Source organism: Aquila chrysaetos, chromosome 21 (genome assembly GCF_900496995.4).
Source record: "Aquila chrysaetos chrysaetos chromosome 21, bAquChr1.4, whole genome shotgun sequence".
Lineage (NCBI taxonomy): Eukaryota > Metazoa > Chordata > Aves > Accipitriformes > Accipitridae > Aquila > Aquila chrysaetos.
Genome location: NC_044024.1, coordinates 16,480,392 through 16,499,849, shown reverse-complemented (window position 1 = coordinate 16,499,849; position 19,458 = coordinate 16,480,392). Strand labels below are relative to the sequence as shown.

Here is a 19,458-nt window from a genome sequence, read left to right as displayed (position 1 = left end):
TAAAAACACACATGATTTTGATCTGAAATGTTGGCTGCTGACTTGTTACTGAAATGCCTATTTTGTGATAAACAAAGCATGGCTGTAGCATCAGTGGAAGGAACCCCATTTTCATTTAAATGGAACTGGGGAAGCGGATTGTGCTGGCAATCAATTGTTAAGGAGTTTAAAAAATAGTGTCAACTGTAAAGCAAAATCAAACAGGTATTTCTTTAATACAGTTTGTAATTTTCTGTAGCTGTGGATGTAAAAATGTTTTGTAGGCTGACAATTTTTTTTTTTTTGTAGCAGAATAATTCAGCTATCTCCAATTTCATGCAGCTGTCATTTGATAGCTGGTTATCAGAGCCACATTAGTGAAATGTATGACTGTTGCACCTCTGCTTCAGCCACTCAGCCAGCTTGCTTTAAAGTGCTAGGGAAGGTGTGTTGAGCTATTGACTCGTGCTGAAGCAGACTGGTGGAGGGATGTCCTCCCAGCATGCCAATGGCTCAGGCTGAGTTGGGAGCGAAGGCTAGGAGCTTGCAGAGCTCAAGCTCCCTCCGCTTGGTTCAGGGAGACCTGCTGCCCCAGCCACGGGCAACTTGCAGCTTGAGCTACCAAACCTCTGGGTAGGCTTGTTTCCTATCAAATCAGTAAGTGCTGAGGCTTCTGAGGAGATCAGGGCAATTTTGCCTTACTCTTTTATTGAAAAATGCAAATCCATTTTACAAACTCAGATCAAATAATTTCAGGTGATGAATTTTAACTGGAAAAGTTTTGAAGTGATTTTGAAATGTTTAATTTCATGTGGTACAAGATGCTGTATTTGATTAAAAACAGTTCTCCCCATCTCCAGGAATACTCAGTCATTTATTTCAAGCTAGACCCAACTTACAAAACCTGTTTGCACTGTCTGGCACTAAAGCTCTCAAACCGGGTCACGAAGCCTGCGTCTGTAGCTGTGCTTTTCAGTAGTAGTATTATCTGTGACTGTCTGTCCTCATGGCTGGAGCAGTCACCTGCTAGGACCAGGCTGGGGTATTGTTTTTCCTGCTCTCAGATGGAGATACTTCTGTATAGCAGAAGGCAGGGTCCCCACTCGGGCTTTGAGAGAGGGTCCAGGTGCCCCACCTGGTTGGGTGGGAGTGTAAGCTAGATGTGAAGCTGCTGGGGTTCATCAGACAAAATTATGTGCAAGTTTTCTTTGAGCATCTAAATACTGTTTTGGGCAAGCATAAAGACATGTTGGGACTGGTCACACTGAAATAGATTTGGTTGGCATTTCAAATTAATTGTGTTAACTTTGCAAGGTGAGGATCTAAAATGCTTGATCTAGTTATTATATGTAGATTAAAATTGAGAAATGGAGTTTGTTTTGCTGCTTTGTATTAAAAATGTAATTCTTGAAATAGCTTATTTCTGTTGAATGAGTGGGCCACCACAGCCACTAGGAAAGCAGTAACACATTGGCAGTATAATAGCCATGTTACGTAATACATGTTTACATGCCATCAAGTGTACAAACATTTGATTGCTTACATGACAGAGCTTTTCTTTTGCAGTCATTGGTCTCAATTTTTCCATTACATTTTTGCATTTTCTTTTCTAGCTTTACTCACAGACAAACCTCCAAAGCCATTGTTCCCCATGGAGAACCAGCCAACTGTTATAGATGTCCAGCTGGGTAAGTCCCCTTCTGGGAATAATAGATCCTAAACTTCCACTCTGGTAGCAGATGGGAAAAATTGAAAGTGGTAAGAAAGGTTTAGTGGTACTGTTATTACATGCAGATCAATTTGCAGCTTCTCATTTATAACTGTAGAATTTACTGCCATAGCAATTTCAGAGAATGAACTTGTGTAGCATCAGGGGATGGCAGTACTAATTGGTTACATTGGGTATTAAATATAAAGCACTGCTGCTCTTTTTAATATATGATTGATAGAGTAATATATGTCTACATTGGTGCTGTATTGATCAGTTGATGTTCACCCTAAGACAAATACTCTCATAAAGGAAGTGCTGATTCCTTTAAAAGTTAATGTAAAACAGTGCATTTTCAGGTTGTTCTGAATGCTTATCAGAAAGGGCTTTTGACTAAAATGCTTGTATGCTTTTCTCACTCCTGTTATATATTCTTCTGTGAATGCACATCTCCGAATCTCAGCTGGGAGCCTATATTTTCTCTCATGTTGAGAAACTCTACTGTTAGAGAGTTCTGCTAACTTTGGGGAACTGTGGGGCATATTGGTGCTGAAAGAACTGCTTGGCTTTGAAGTTCCAGAGTTTTTTTTTCAGTGACTTGCAAATAGATTTCCAATTTTGAGAGGTAGAATTGGAGTTGCCGTTGAGGACTGTAGCGCCATGAACTTAAATCACAAGAGATGTGTTGTAGATGTGGATTATTCACCCTGTGCTGAAGCTGTGGCACTTTCCTTCTTGAGCTTGACTCTCTTCTTCCTTTCATACCAAAGCTGGCTAGGATTCAGTGGTGGAATTGTGTTTAAAGGCAAGCAGGGTCAGAAAGAAACATTTTACGTGGGCTGATAACATTGTGGTAGAGCTGTTTGTTTTTGTGAAACTCTACAGGGTCCTACTTGAGCTGAGTACAAAGGCACATCCTTGTTCTTAAACCAGGTGCCTAACAATTTCAGTGAAGCATTTAGGATGCTATGAAGTATTTAAAAATGGGGCTTAAATTCTTGAATGTGGTTGTTGAATTGTGGTGAGAATATGAATTATTTGTGACCTTAGCTAATCTTAAAGATTAGCTTTCTCTCATCTACCTGAATTGCCTCAGGAGTCTGTAAGGGCTTGCACAGGGAAGACAGCAGTAGATCCGGGAAGCAGCCAGTGCTCTGCAGACAGGAGCGTATGTGTGTACTCACGTTCCCCACCACAGGATTCACGTGTCTGTACCTGAGCAGAAATTGGCCCTGAAAGGGGAAAACACAAAATGGGTCTGAAGCCATAGTCAAAAGCACACCAGAATTAACAGCAAAACACAGTCGTTGAAGTTTGGATCAGCCCAAAAAGCTGAATTCATTCTCCTGGTCCAGCTTCTTAAAAGTCAACTTTCTAGTGATTTCCTTTGGGAGCAAACTGTCCCTGCATACATCTGTGTAATAAAGGCACTCACAGAGTACACATCTTTCTTTCCTGCATTTTTATTCCATCTTCATTTTCTCTTCCAATTTTCCCTGTTCCATCAGGACTCTTGGTTTTGCACTGAATTTCTTCTTTTTTCTGCATGAAAACATTTTGTTCTGACTGATTAAAAAGAGGTTTGATTAAAAAAAAATGAAAACAAACAAACCCCCTCCTCTCCTTGGAGACATGGCTCAGTAATAGGATTTTGGAATATCTCTAGAGGGAAATATAAATCTTGCATCTTTATATGCTGGAATGTAATCCATTAGTTGTCCCCTAAGATCAGGGAATTTACATATGGTGCTTTTTTTCTGATATGTTAATGGGTTTGTTTATTGCCACTAAACCATATTCATATTGTATGTAAGAGATTAATGCTTATGAAAGAACCTGAACTTATTTCTTTAACATACAATGAAGTTCATTGATTTCCCTCTTGATTTTAAATGGCAAATAGATAGAGCCAGAAAATTCTCAGGGAGCACCTTCATCTTGAGGAGGCCACCTGCAGCTTTGGGTTGGGGGGGCTGTGCTGACCCCTGCAGTATTCTGCCAGACCCTCACTATGTACTAGAGCTTTGCAGGAAAGCGAATGACTTGATTGCAGCAGAGTAACGGAGGAGAAAGTTGTATGTAAGGTCATCTGCTGGAATACTTTTTTGAAATCTTGTTAAGCTCCTAGGAGTTTTGAACAAGTGACATTCTTCAGTATTTTATTAGAAATCAAAGCAAAGTTTCTGTGTTTTACAGGGCTTTTAGCCCATGGAGTCAAATCACCCAATATGCCTGCTTTTTCCAGTGGTTGTGCAAGTATGAACGTGCCACTATACTACAAAAGAAATGGAGTGTAATCCATCTACTTGTTCTGCAGAGATTATTTTAGATTTCTATTGAAAAACTAATCTCTAAAGAAATAGCTGTCTTTGCTCTATAAGCAGAGGAGATTAATAATTATTTACTGTCTTTATCCTTAATGGTTAGCACAATGCAATGTGAAATCTTCCTAGAACTCTAGGCAGTGGCCTAACTATTTAGCAGCTTATTTGACCTTGTTGCAGACTTCAGTGTTCACCTTTTGGCTTTCAGCTTTTATAAGAAGGTTCAAATGAAAGTAGGTATGCACAATTCTTATTGACAGTGGATAAAAGAGTTCCTTCAGGCTTCAAACATGGTCCAGAGCCTGCCTTGTTCTTCTTAAGGAGCATGAATATACTTTTTGCTTTTTCTGTTTTCCTTTGGAATGTGACAGACATCAAAACCAACCCCGTCAAGGTTAGAGAGAAGCAGAAACTGGAATTAGCTTCTTTCTTGTTTTCCATATTTGCTTGTGCTGGAGAAACAGAGCCAAAGAGAGGAGGGTTGACAGGAGGACAAAAGAGCATCCCAGAGGACTAGAGAAATAGTCCAAAACAATTTCACAGTCTCAGATGCTTTACCAGGTCAGATAATCACTTCATCTCCGGGCCGACCTAGAAAATAATGACAGATTTTTTTTTCATTGTTCATTTGCTGCTTCCTTGTCATAAAAACAAAACTAAAAAAAAGCCTTTTTATTTGTTTTCTAGCTCTTTGCGGTGGGGTCAATGTAGTAATAGCTCTTGATTGCCTAGTATGCAGCACATTTAATCTTATTAAATCTTGGTTTTTACAAGTAATGTTTATTTGTACTATATAGTATATGTTTTTGCAAATATATGTCATTAATCTGATAATATCTTGTTCTTTCTGAAAAAAGATATCCCTGATTTATCTTCATGACATTAAAATCAAATTTGGTAGTGTGAGCCAAAATACATATAGGTCTTCTGCCTAGGAGATGGTGTGGCTCTAGCAGAAGGCCCTTAAGATTGCATTTGAAGAATTTTGTGCCATAACTCTATACTCCTACAAACTCTTGTTTGTAAAATGTGACTATCTCCCATGTAAAGCTCTGAATGTGAATTTATTAAAGCTTATGCTGCTGTGATTCAAAGTAGTTGTTCAAAGACCCCTTTGTTTAGAGCAGGAACTTGCTGTTGCTTTCATTGACCATATAAACCTAAGCATGTATATGGATTGTTCACACCAAATCCCTGAGGTTAGAGAACTACTTATGTAGTGATACTTATGTGATTTAGAAAAGTAAAGATCAAAACCTCAGTTAGAAGTCTTGAGGCTGTGGTGCAGTAAGTTTTAAAGATCTGTTATCTATTTTCACATACAGCTGTTTTGACAGTAAGTGGAGCATGCTGTGCTGTTAACTCTTAAGATGACATGTTGGTACATCACTCTGCTGATTTCTTAATTTACTTTTTAAATTCTTCTCCAGCTAACTTTGTTCACTCTTAGTGCTTTGAGAACATGGAAAGAAAGATAACCAATCCTTTGTGTTTTGATTACATGATTACAGAGTACGTTTCTTCTCTGAACTAGCTCCTTTGCACAATTCTGGTAGCACCAAGGAGCTAAAATCTGACTGACACATAGGTAGCTGTGAGTTATTGCACTGCCAGCTCTCAGCTGGTGTAAAAGCGGCACAGCAGGGGCATAAGCATTTGCAGAAGAAAGGATGCACAGTTGTGCTCTGCTGATTCTTGGCTGGACAAGGATCTGTAAGGATCTTGCAGGAGCTCTGTCTAGCTAGTCTTTGTATAAGCAGCTCCCAGAGTCATCTAGCTTGCACCATGGCTGCTATTTTACGCTTGTGTGTTCTGCAGAGTATCAAAAAAGCTAAGAATACAGTACCAAAATAGAAGCTAAGTCTGTCTGTTAATTCTGTACCATGTATTACAGTGACTGCAATGTTAAGTTAGCCTTTTCCTTATGAATGAGTTAGTTGAGACTGGAATGAGTGTTTGCATGTTTGTGTCTATATTAATTGAATATATCATTGCTTTTCAACTGTGTACTGGTTTTGTTTTCAGGCATTTACTTAAGAAATGTAGCAGGAGTCTTAGAAAACAAAACAAGGAACATCTATGTTAATTCATTTACTGAACAGGGAAAATGTCAAGGGGTTTAACTCACTTTTGTCATGGTAGTTTCTCTGCCTCTGAAGATGCTGAGGAAAGAAAACACATAGTTTATGAGGATTCTCATTTTTCCTAATAGCTGACCTGTTCAGAAAGATTTTGTTTCTAGAAGATTTAACAGTCCAATTCCTTGGGACTAGTTATTAAGCAGATCAATAGAGCTACTGTAAAACAAGTGCAAGGGAATATACAAAGTTACATCTGCTGACAGGTATGGGAATAAAATAAAAATAGTTTAAAAAAAAATGTCCTTTTTGTTTGAAGTACTGGCTGGAAGGAGTTATTTGGGAAGTGAAAATCCATGCATTTGCTGACATTTTTAAGGTGTCATTCACTGTCCACAGTCTTAATTTTCACTGAGGACTCACTTTTCATCTTAAAAATAAGTAATAATGATTAAAAAAAAATAATCTGCAAGATCTTTCAGAGACATCCATTTCATACCAAGTCTGTCTATTCAAGACAATCCAGCAGTGTCTGTCATTACTGATTTGCTGATTAAGTCATGCTTTCTTCATATTTAAAGATACAGGTATTTGATATACATCATAGTTGAATAGAGTGGTGATCTTGTACAAAAAACAGTACAGAAATTTTGAACTGTAAAGTAATTCAAACAGACCAAGTGATTTGAAAGCAAACTTAGCAAGGAATTCTCATTAGTGTGTTTGCAGTGTGAAAAGAGCACTGATACTCTGCCGTGGTCAGGCCTCTGAGTGTTGTGTGTGCCTTTGATTTGCTGTTTGATTAAATGATCACATATGATGACTGCTCAGGAATGTAGCAGGTATGTATGAAAAACAGGTCTCTTAGAAGTTGGTAGCTACATGCTACCCCTCTGCCTTTCTTTCCCTCGGCTTCCACCAGGCATTCTCCAGCCTAGGGCTTAGCAGGGGCTCTCAGATGGAGATCTGGGTTTCTGTGAGCTGGGCCAAATCCAGAGCTTTGCACCTCTCTGAGGTCAGTAGCCCTCTCCCTATGCTGCTCGTGCTCCCTCTGCTCAGCTGGGGCAGCACAGAAGAGACAAACCTTGAGGAATCAGAGGTGACCTGATCCAAATGGGCCCTGAATGAGCAAAGAGGCTGAATTGGGAGAAAGATGAAGCTGAGACCAAGAAAGGATGTCTGAAGAGGATAAAACTAAAGCGTAGAGGGCAAGGAGGAGACAGGGCTGCAGATTTTTTTTTTTTTTTTTAATTTTTTTTTTTTTCCTCCCTGCCTTTTCTGTTGAGATTCTCTTGTCAGTCTGTATGAAAAGTGGTGGCAGCCCAAATACACATTTGCAAGGAGTTTTCAGACCCCAGTGGGAGCGAGATGTGGAGATGTGGGCATGGAATTGTGCTGGGCTTCCACAGCTGATGCCTGAGTCACCACAGAACATGTTCAGACTGACTCTTCTGAAACCTTATAGCCTGATTAGACTCTGGAGGATTTTCCTGGGAATGTCTTGTGTAGAGACTATTTGCCATCAGATTGGATGTCCCTTCTCTTAGGGTGAAAAGAAGGAGGATGGAAGGAAGGAAATATCTTTTTTCCCCATTCTCTTCACCCGTTCTGTGGGAATGCCTGACGTTTTTGATGTAGATCCCTCCCCCTTCCTGTTTTCCAAAATTAAAAAGCTCTAATTAAGATAATTAAATAATATCTCAGCTTTGATTTCACCTAACAGATCAATCAGTACAAAATCATAAGCATATGAAACCAGAGCCTTATAAAGAACAGCCTTGACAGGAGATGATATTACCTATATGTACACTGTATTTCTTCTGGTTGGGAAATACAATAACAATCAGCAATACCATTTTTTTTCTGTTGAATCCAACTTTTCAAGATACAACCCCTTTTCCTATCAGAATAGTCTGTAAATATTATTAAAAGTAATAGTACTTTAAGTGGAGTAGTGGCTTCTGGTGCCCCATCCAAGTGGTTAAATTGTGCACTGAGTACCCTACAGAGAGGAGACCAAAAGTTGTCCGTAGAGACTCAGTTGATCTTTCCTTGTGCAAGGTCTGAGTGTGGGATGGGTGACAGTCTTGCCCCAAATCGTAGCGTATCCTACTACCTTAGTCTGTCTGGGTGGAATAACTTCTACCCCCACACCAGGGATCTAGGTCTGTGTGCACTGAATGGCAGAGCAGAGGGGAGGTGGGACTGAAGGCAGAGAAGACATGGTTAGTGTCCCCTCCATGCCAACACCAGCAAAAATTTGATCCCCTCCATCCCAGTTCTCCCCACACTGCACCTCCGTCTCACAGCCTGTCCCCTATGCACTGTTGCTGTCTGGAGTAGCAAGCTGGTACCGTAACTGTTGTCTCCTCCACACCTTCTTCCAGCCATCCAGGGCTGTCCACTGCACCCACCTCCTCCCACAGGTAAGCTGAGAGATCCCCTTCCTTCCCATGGGAGACCAAACCTCATACGCTATTCCCTTCCCTTCAAGAGGTTACAGGCTCGCTGTGTAAATGACTCCAGACTTGGTGCTGGAAAATCATTTCCTCCCAGCAGTGCAGACTGTAATACCAAAAGCTTCATGTTCCTACACAGAAATATATGAAGGAGCAATTTTCACTAGGAAATGAAGAGAAACCGGGGTGTATATTCTTGAGGACCTGCCTTCCTCTGCAGCACAAGGGATACAGCTCCGCAGCCTATTTCAGCCATACGTGCCTGTATGAAAGGAGGCAGGATTTGCATCCATTACAATCATTTTGTACTAATCTGCAGGGAATATTAGAGACAAATTGTCTGACATTTAGGTTTAGAAGTAGTTCCCTAAATACCCTAAGTGTATTACCGCTAATGCTTTGATGCTAATTTGGTACGTTGTTAATATCCCTGCTTCTCTCAGGGATAATGGTGAAATGCTGTACTTCAGAGACTTGAGGCTGGGATCTGTTGTTCAGCTGGTATAAATCCACAGTTGTTTTGCCTTTTGTATGGTTAATCCAGATTTACATCTGTGAAGCAGAGAACAGTTTATTGACACACTTCTTTCTTTTGTTTTAATGGACTTGGAAAGATACGGCCAAATTGTGGCTACTGATCCATGGTTTTTACATCCATTGAAATCCATAGGATTGGCACAGATATGTCAGAAAGGAAGATTTGGCACTTTCCAAATTTTTCTTTGGTACTTCTATAAACTATTTATTGTTTATGTTGATTTCAGTGGTCATTAGATCAATTTTATATATACTCTGAGGACAAAATGACATGGTCTTTATAGAAAAAAATGATTAATTGATGTCGGATAGATATCCTTGCAGTTAGGTTTGAAACAGCAACACTTTAGATGAATCTGTTGTGTTCTTTTTATTACAAGAAAGTAATAAAGAAGAAACACTCCAGTATGTCCTGGCTTACAGTTGTTCAATGGCATTCACCCAAGGGCATTACCTAACTTATGATGATTGAGGAATGCCTCAAATCATCTTGCACCAGTAAAACTTTCTCTGAAAGTGGTGACCGTTGTGTGGGGGGTGTCCAGGTCATGCATCTTCAGCACTTCACTAGGACTAAGAGATCATTAACAAGTACAACCATCACTTCAACAGCCACAGATATGCAGCTATGCTGAACTTGGCTAAAGGATCTCTTTGGTTTCTAGATTTACTGTGTTTGACTTGCATCTGAGAAATAGGCACAAGTTTGTTTCTGCAAAAATGTTCAGCCCACGGGATAGAAAATAGAAAAGATGGTCTTAGTGGAGAGCAGGGGATTAGGACTGTTGATAAGAGCTGTGCACTTTTTTGTCTGCCATAGTTCTCCTGACCTTGGCCCGGACTCTATGTCCTCTTTTACGGTGAGGATAGTACTTTTCTAGTTTCCAGGAATGTTGTGACAATAAAATCACCTGGTATTGGGGAAGTGCTCTGAGAAGTGGGAGGAGTACAGATAAGAAAGGCTTTGACCAGGATTTTTTCCTCAAGGACCTTACCTTTTGGGTTCCGAGCATTATTGCAAACACAGAGACATTTGACTGCACAGTCCACAGACATATACTATTGTGCATTGAAAGTCAGGCAATATTAATGTTCCAGAAAAGAGAACCACAGGGCAAAGTTTGCACCATTTTCCGTGCTTGTTAGAAACATTGTCACTGGAAGGAATTCATGTTCTGCCATTTTACATTCTCTCTACAGTGTTTGTCACATGAATGAGTTATTAGGCTGTGAATGCCTGAATGCCTCATATATTCTGTAAATTACAGAGTAGAAACATTCGGCACTACTATTTTGACCTTTTCAGCATTCTGTGATTTGCTGGGCATGCCATTCCACATCTCTTGTTTACGGCCTCACTAAAATGTAGGGATGGAGCCGAGTGGGCAAACAGTCAAAATATACTGGGCTGCAAAAGGTCAGGGTCATGCATCACAGTGCTGCTGTTCAGTGGGCAGTGAACATTAAAATCTAGACTAACTGTTCTCATGATTTTTCCTTCTTCACTGAAAAATAACAGAGAATTGTACTTTGTAATCTGTTCCAAAGGCAATAGTGTAGAAAATGAAGAATGATGGTATAATTTTTATTTCTTAAAATTTCAATATCGTAATGTCATGATCTTAGAGGCCGTGAAAATCAAAGCTGTCATAGTCCTTCAAAAGAAATGAGATGGAATTCTACTCACCAAATCTTTGCTTCATTTAATCCATGTTTGATAAATGTTGCTCTTAACTTCATCCTCGATACCCTTGCGTTTGTCTCTATCCTACAGAAACAAATAGCTTGTATTAGGTAATTGAACTTTGACCATTAAAACTAGGTTCATTTACTGTACTCATGTTAGACATTTCAGTCCAATGAAGACCAAAGGAAAGACAGTCAAAGTAAGATTTCTCTTGAAATGAGGAGTTACCTTTATTACCTACTGAAGACAGATGTCACATGACTTCTCAGTACCCTTAATCAGCTGGAAAATAAAAATATAGAAAGCAGTAATCTGTGGAAAGGCAGCAGAGGCCCAGTGTTTTCTACCACATGTTTTTAGTTTAACAAACCAGCCTCACAGTAAATGATGAGTGTAACTTTCTAATACTATGTTTTTGTTATCTGCTTATACTATATGGGAAGCTTATTAATTTTAACATGCTTGGCCCTAGTCCTATGAACAAATGAGTATGATTAGTCATGAAAACATACACCGAGATTTCTTTGGTGCACAGTCAGGTGTGTAGTTACTTCAGCTCAGAGGAGCGTAGGATTATACACTTAATTATTTAAGCATGCTTTATATTGCTCAAATACAAATTTCAGTGATGGTCTTGCATGCCACATTAATTAAAAGGCATAAGTAAATTTCAGTTTGTATCTAGCAGTGATGTAAGTGGACTGCATATCCCACTGCTATAATCTCAGTGCTGAAGTTCGCAAATGGTGCTACATGCTTTACTGGTCAAGTGTTACATAATTCTTTGCAAACTCAAAGCGTTTTCCACATTTCTCTAATCAGGCTTCGTGGTTTGAGTTGAGAATTTAAATGCTTAAGATGCAGTAATTTTTATTTTTTTTTTTAAAACAACTGGTGTATTAAGTGTGCTTTTTCACTGCTAGTGACTGTCGTGGTTTAACACCAGCCAGTAACTAAGCATCACGCAGCTGCTCACTCACTTCCCCCCCCACCCAGTGGGATGGGAGAGAGAATCGGGGAAAGAAAAAGTAAAACTCGTGGGTTGAGATAAAGACAGCTTAATAGGACAGAAAGGAAGAAACTAATAACAGTAACAACAACAATAATAAAATAACAATAATAATAAAGTGATGCACAATGCAATTGCTCACCACTCGCTGACCGATGCCCAGTTAGTTCCCAAGCAGCGATCCCCCCAGGCCAACTGCCCCCAGTTTATATACTGGACATGATGTCACATGGTATGGAATACCCCTCTGGCCAGTTGGGGTCAGCTGTCCTGGCTGTGTCCCCTCCCAACTTCTTGTGCCCCTCCAGCCTTCTTGCTGGCTGGGCATGAGAAGCTGGAAAATCCTTGATTTAAGTCTAAACACTACTTAGCAACAACCGAAAACATCAGTGTGTTATCAACATTCTTCTCATACTGAACCCAAAACATAACACTATACCAGCTACTAGAAAGAAAATTAACTCTATCCCAGCTGAAACCAGGACAGTGACCAGAGTAAATAAGAGCAAATAATGTATTCTGTGAATTTTGTCTCTTTTTATGAAGGGAAAGATTGTCCATGGGAATCTTAACTTGGATGTGTTCTCTAAATTCTTCTGGACTTGACACGCTATTTTGAATACTTTGTTGCTAAGCCCTGAATAAGCAGGATTTGAAAAGTAAAGCTGCTTTGATTGGGCAGGCTGATCAAATCAAGCTTTCTGTTTCCTGATTACATTACTGTTAACTCTTTTTAATGATTTCCTGATCTGCATTGACGAATTTGAAATCAAATTTATAGATAATATTCTGCAGCCTATCATTCAAATGGTTGATATTAATAAACATTGCAGGCAGAAAACTCCTTTGCTGGAACATTTGAGCATTTGCCCCAGTGAAGTGAATGCACATAGAGTAAGCAGAAGGTTTCATTTTTAAGTGCAGTGGATATCTGTGGTTTAATTTCATCTGAATTCATCTGTCTTTCATGCTTTACTCTGGAAACTTAAGTTGTAGAGACTGCACTGTATGCAATAAGAAATCTGCTTTACTAAGGATCATTGACCAAGGGCTTTTATTTAGGATTGAGGTTTAGCTTTTCTAAATATCATCTGGCAAAGCGCGTGGTGTGTAGATATCAAATTGTTATTCACACTGTGGGCACATTGCCTCTGAGAAGGGATCTGTTGCATTTGAGCACTTATTCAGATGCAGGCAAGCATGCTACTCTCGGTTTCAGGATTTCAAACCTCAGCTTCTCACAATCCAGCACATCCCTTCACAGCCTGACCTCTCTTTTATGAAATGCCTCTTCAGCCAGAAGACTCTTAAACAAACTTGTGATTTCAAACACCTAAATTTTCAGCAAGCATTTGGGGGTTATAAGCTGTAAGTTTGCCTGTAAAAAAAAAAAAAAAAAAAAAAAAAAAAAAACCACCAAAAAAAAAAACCAGGAAATCCACGGGTGAATTACAACGTGTAGTGTATCATAATAGGCATGGTTGTGTTAGATTATTTTAGAATAGCTTTTTTAAGAAGAGACACCAGTAAGTCCTCCCTGGGAATTTGCAAGCATCTTGTTTTGTGTGCTAATTTTGTATGAGGTCCTTGGTTCACACCTGTCTTGTACAATATTCTGTGCCAACTGTGTAGTGAGGTGTTTTACCAATGTTTCTGCAGAACTGACCTTGCAGATTCATTTTTTCCTGTGTGATGTAAGGCTTTTCTATAACTAACTTGTAAATATGGTTATATATCATTGTCTTGTTTCCTGTTCCAGTTATTTACCTTACAGTCTCAGCACCGAAATCCCCTTCAGAGTCTCCATTCGTCTTGTTTATAAGACCACTTTAAATACAATTACAAAGATCTCTTGATTGAGAGAGCTTTGGGAAATTTCTGTGGCAATTAGTATTTTTGAATTGAGATACTGGAATCCTACATAACCATCTCAAAAGTGCATCATATTCAGAAACATCACTTTAAATGTTTAGGGAGGTCTGTTATGAGAAGTTTGGTGTATGTTGACTTTTGGCACAGCAAAGATTAAATGACAAATGGGAGTAGCTGAGGGTCTAAATTATGAACAGTGATGCTAAAACAACACTGAGATAGCAAGGCCCAGTCTAGTTCATGGCGTTCTGTTATAAAACAAGCCAACGGTACTTCTGTCTATAGAAGGTGTGTTTGGTTGTGTGAAGAAGCACCCATCATTAATGTTTATAAAAAATGTAGAATAATTGTCTTTTGTTGTATCAAAAAATGACATGACCTGGTATGTTTGGCATGGTATGATACACTACTGCCACCGTGGCATGTCTTTTAAATAATTAAATAAATAATAAAATGATGTAAACTTCCAAAATTAAGTTTGGTGGGGTTTTTTTTGTTTGGTTGGGTTTTTTGGGGGTTTTTTTTTATTACTAATTTGGCATAGAAACAGGTCAGGAAAAGGGCATAGCATCTTCTTGTCGCTGGAAGTTCAAGAATTTTTTCATTTTGACTCAGAATAGAAAACGATTGTCAGAACATAATTTAAACTCAGAATATCTGATCAACCTAGCCTGCTGCCAATGTCATCAAAATGCTGAAACCTTTAAAGAGACCTAGCACTCAAGTATCAGTAAGTGTGATGTCTCCTGTAGGAAAGGATGCATGGTCTCATAGTGACAATGTAGTGTTCCTGCTCTGACACTAGCTAAATTTCAGACTGTGAAGCCGTTGCTCTCCCTGTGTTCCTGTTTTTGATGGAATTAATAGGGTATATTTTGTCTAGTTCTTTGGGAATTCTGGAAAGGGGGCGGGGGGGGCTGTTGCTTGGTGGTTTTGTTGTTGTTGTTGCTTTAATGGAAGCCAGAGAAACTTTTTTAAACAGTATTTTTTTTGACCAGACAATAATGAGTGATTATGAGATCAAAAGTGGGCAACAGAACAGCTGGTGTGAGTAAAAACTTGTATTTTCTTGCTATATCTCTGATTGAAATCACCAGTTTTCAAAGACGATGCTGACTCTGTTGAATCTAATTTAGTTACTGCATCAACTCAGTTGAAGCGTAAGTGTAACTGCGAAGTAAACCGATGTTCTCTAACGTGATCTCTCAGCAGAATGCCACATCTGCCGTGTTGGACACGTGAGTCCCCACAAACACCTGTTTTAATAAACAGCCAATTTGCTAATGCTCAGTTATGCCCACAAATAGCATCTGTGTCTGGCCAGTTGTCTACCTGAATATAGCATCCTTCTTAATCAGTGAAAATTCTATTGCATAACTAGTCTGACTCATTTTCCACCCAGAGATGGGAATTACCCACTCTGTTCTCTACCCTTAATATCCTTCTTGAGGGAATTGGTGGAAAATAGAAAGTCTGCTGGAACAGTTCCGCCCTCCCTTCCAAGCAAATAAAGCAGTCAGGGCTTTGATAATGTACATAAAAATAAACATATTTTTAGAGCTGGGTGTTACTAAAATGCCACATTGGCTGAATGGTAAATAGTGATGGATCAGTGTAGCACCCAGGGCATTCCCATGGTGGATGTCGCTTTAATGATGGCTCCAGAAAAGTGCCCAAACCTTTTTAGTGAGGTTGGATGCTGGTGAGAGAAACAGAAACACCTTCCTGACACCTGGCAGTCAGCACCACCTTGTCAGCTAAAAGGAGCCTGGACAGCTGATCCATGCAAACCTTGCATCACACATTTCCAGTGTACTACATATGTGCTTTGCGCTGTTCGCCTATGGGCTTTGAAGGGAGCCTGGCATATGGGCAACAGTTAAGACAGTGCACTCGCTGTTCTTCCTCAGGAAAATTTTGTATCTTTAGATTGAAATTCCAGATCTAGTAACAAATTCTGTGTATAAAGGCTTATTGCTGTGCCTTACGGTGCCAATAAAGGAGTAAATAAAACTATTACACTATGTAATCTCTAAATAATATCCTGCCTTCTCCTTTGAAGGAAACAGCCTGGTGGGAGAAATAGTGGTGATAGAGCTAATTCTTTTTTCTTCTTTCCGTGCCCCACTACTAACTATAGAGATGCAGTAGAAGTGGATTCAGTTATTAAACTGTTTTATTGCTTTTCTTATTAAACATTCCTAATGGGGTTACAACTAGAGGCCATTGTACTTAGACAAGAATAAAGCAACTTCTTCTGACCTCTGCATGTAGTAAGTAATATATTGTCTGCTATGCAGTTACTACATGTAATAATAAATTGATGATACCAGCAAGCAGGCAGGAGTGAGGGACTACAGAGACAAAGCAATAAAATAGCAAGATTTTTGCAATTTTAACCTTTCAGCAACAGTAAAGCAGCTGACCATCTACCCAGTCCAATAACCTGAAACAGCATAATAATATAGCCAGGGAGAAGCAAACCTCTAACCCAGGAAAAGTGAAGCTGTGACTTAAACTTTGCTGTAAATTTTTGTAAGCAAACCTGTGCTGCTTGTTAACAAGATACATTTCCCAAATCTTTCATCCTCCATGGTAATTCTGCCCAGCAGATTGTATTTGATGGTAAGTCAGATCAGTGGAAGCCAATCCAAACTGCTTGTGGTTTGATTTATGTTTTATAGAAATTGAACTACCCAAAGTGCTAAGAAAACAATGGGATTCTGCGGCCCCTGATTAAAAAATGTGATGGAGCCGATTATTCACCGCTTATTAATTCTTAAATTACATTTTCAAAAAGAAGTATTCATACAGTGCAAACTCCGTCTGCTTAGTGAGAGATGAAGCAACCAGACCCTTAAACCTCTTCTGTAACTGAGCAACCAGCAGTGGTAGATGTTTATGTTTTGAGTCCGTAATGCACCATGACAAGGGAGGTCACTGGATAGAGATAGGCAAAAATAAAATTAAAATTGAATAAAAACAACTGAAGCCCTGGGACAAAATTGCAATGTTCTATTTTTATTTTTGAGACATCTGGGCTCACTGGGATTTTCTGAATGTCTCTCACCAAAGTTGCATATTAAGTACCTTGAAAGCAAGTGATGCAGCACAGAAGGGAGTTGGCTACTAGCTGTGCACTGAGCAGAGATTTTTCATTTCATCCATCATTCACAACATGCTGCAGTACTTACAGAACTTACTGAACTTATCTAATGTAGGGTGGAACAAGACCAAGAGCTCCGTTTGCAACGTATGCTCTGCTATCGCTCTACCTCTGAACTGAATGCAATAAACTGGTTTGTAATTGCTGGGTTTAGTAGCATGGTTAATCCTATAGAATATTGTGTGGCTGTGCACACTGCTTTTTAGGATACACAGAATTATCAGCTTTCAGAAGTCATGAACTGGATATCTATAAATCACAAGACTGACTTACATATCAGACTCAAGGGGTTTTTTGCCTTTTGTTTCTTGTAACTGCAGATTGCACTCTACCTGTAAGTACATCATTAGAACTGCACTTTCAAAAATACTATCCAGCTTCTCCATTTCTCACAGTATATCCCACAGTGCCCGCGTTAACGGATTGTTGCCTTCACAGGTCATCCCACATCTCACTATCCACACGGTAGAGAACAGACTGTATAATCATTTACTCAGAGTGGCGGTAGAAAAATGGAGCTGGGTGTTGCTAGCTTACTAATAGTTGACCAGCCTAAGGAGCTAGGGATGGATGAACTGATCTCTTAAGACCCTTCCTGGTTCAGTATCCATTGTGTTATGATTTAAGAAGCTGGAGATTTTAAAAAGATTGAGACTCGTGGTAAAATCCCAAGATGTTGATGAATTTGGCAGAGTACATCATCTTCCCTCTTCCTATTTTCTGTAGACCATTTAATTGCCATTAATTTAAATTCCATAATCAAATTATTAAAATGGCTTTCATTTGTCTGCTTCTTAAGTATGCTTCTGATCTTTGCTGTTAGCATATATCAGTGTGTGTGGTCGGAAAGATGTAATCATCTGTAGTGCCCAAAATTATAGAATCATAGAATTGTTCGGGTTGGAAGGGACATTTAAAGGTCATCTAGTTCAACCCCCCTGCAATAAGCCATGACACCTTCAACTAGATCAGGTTGCTCAGAGCCCTGTCCAACTTGACCGTGAATGTTTCCAGGGATGGGGCATCTACCGCCTCTCTGGGCAACCTGTACCAGTGTTTCACCACCCTCATTGTAAAAAATTTCTTCCTTATATCTGGTCTAAATCTGCCTTCTTTTAGTTTAAAACCATTACCCCTTGTCCTGTTGCTACAGGCCATACTAAAAAGCTTGTCCCCATCTTTCTTATAAGCGCCCTTTATGTACTGAAAGGCCGCAATAAGGTCTCCCCGGAGCCTTCTCTTCTCCAGGCTGAACAACCCCAGCTCCCTCAGCCTGTCCTCATAGGAGAGGTGCTCCAGCCCTCTGATTGTTTTTGTGGCCCTCCTCTGGACCCAGTCCAATAGGTCCAAGTGAAGCTTTCTTGGTTTCCATCCTCAGGTCCTTTAAATGTTTATGACCCCTTAAGGAATATAAGGAAATCATGAAACATGTAGGTATGGCTGGAAACTTTTCAACATTTGAGCCAGTGGAATTTGGGTGATTTAACTCATTTTGCATTTGTCTTTTACTAGTGAGTGAGCCAGACTGCAGGAAGTGGCAAGTATAGTTTCTGGTATCAAAGGACTTGGCTTTGGGGACTTGGGGTTTATGCTTAAAACCTTTTCAGATGCTTGGGATTTCCAACATTGCAGTTCTGATCACCCACAGGAGATGGACAAAGCAAACAGAAGAAAACTACTCTTCAGTGGCCTGAAAGAGAAAGCTGGGCCTGTGCATGAGCAAGGCTTACTGGCATATGTGGCAGGTTGGGTTCATTGCTTTGGATGTTCATATTTGTTGCTTGAGCCCAATGAACACTGTGGACATTACTTTTAACTGCACCAAACTGAAGGCCTGAAACCGATTTATCTTTTTACCACTGTGATATTCAAACTGTTCATCTCAGACTGTTTCTGGCCTGCTTTTCAGAGCTCCTGCATTATGGAGCATTTCTTTTTGTCATACTGCAAGAGGGCAGGGGAAGGGCAGCTCCTAGGAGCAGAAGCAGCTCACTTAAACAAGCTTCTGTTTGTTTCGGTGTTCTTTGAACATCGTTTTTTCCTTCTTTGCTTGCCACTTTTGGAGAAGAAAAGTTACTGAGTTGTGGATCTTCCTCGCAGAGGAAAAGGTGAGGATTTGCACAGCCACTTGGCACCCTGGGTGCCTGCTCTGCCCGACCAAGCACCTGAATCACTGCAGTCATTGTGTGCACAAGGGCCCCCTTTTATCTTTTGTAAAGTAGATGGAGTTGTTGCTACAGAGAATGAGGAAATAACCATTTTGTCCCATGACTTTCAAGGAGTCACTTCCAGGCCATGCTCAGGTACAATCTTGCAGCCATGGCAGGTACTTAGAACTGAAGCAACTATATCCGTCTCTGTAGTCCGCTCTCAATTGGCATGTGCCCAGCGTCTGGATTATCTGAATTCCTGACAGATAGAACTAACTTCGACTTAAGTTTAGGAAAGAATCTACAAAGTGAGAGTTTTGGGGGGAGGACTATGAGGACTACAGTCTACAAATCCCTTTTCTGTCACCTCTTCTTGGGAGAGATGAGGCTGTGGGGCCTGTTGGCCTGTGTCACAGACTGGCTTCCACCATTCATGTGAAGCACCTCTAAAAAGATAGCTTTGTGGCACCAGCATCTTATTGGAGCCAT

The 19,458-nt window shown here is 39.9% G+C and overlaps 1 protein-coding gene across 1 annotated transcript in view; it reads left to right on the top strand.

Annotated features, from left to right (window-relative positions):
* IL1RAPL2 (interleukin 1 receptor accessory protein like 2) overlaps window positions 1-19,458 on the top strand; it is a 402,287-nt gene that overhangs the window by 286,136 nt on the left and 96,693 nt on the right. Inside the window, 1 exon segment of the mRNA XM_029997043.1 lies at window positions 1,593-1,667. Within this exon segment, the coding sequence (XP_029852903.1) occupies window positions 1,593-1,667 (75 nt within the window).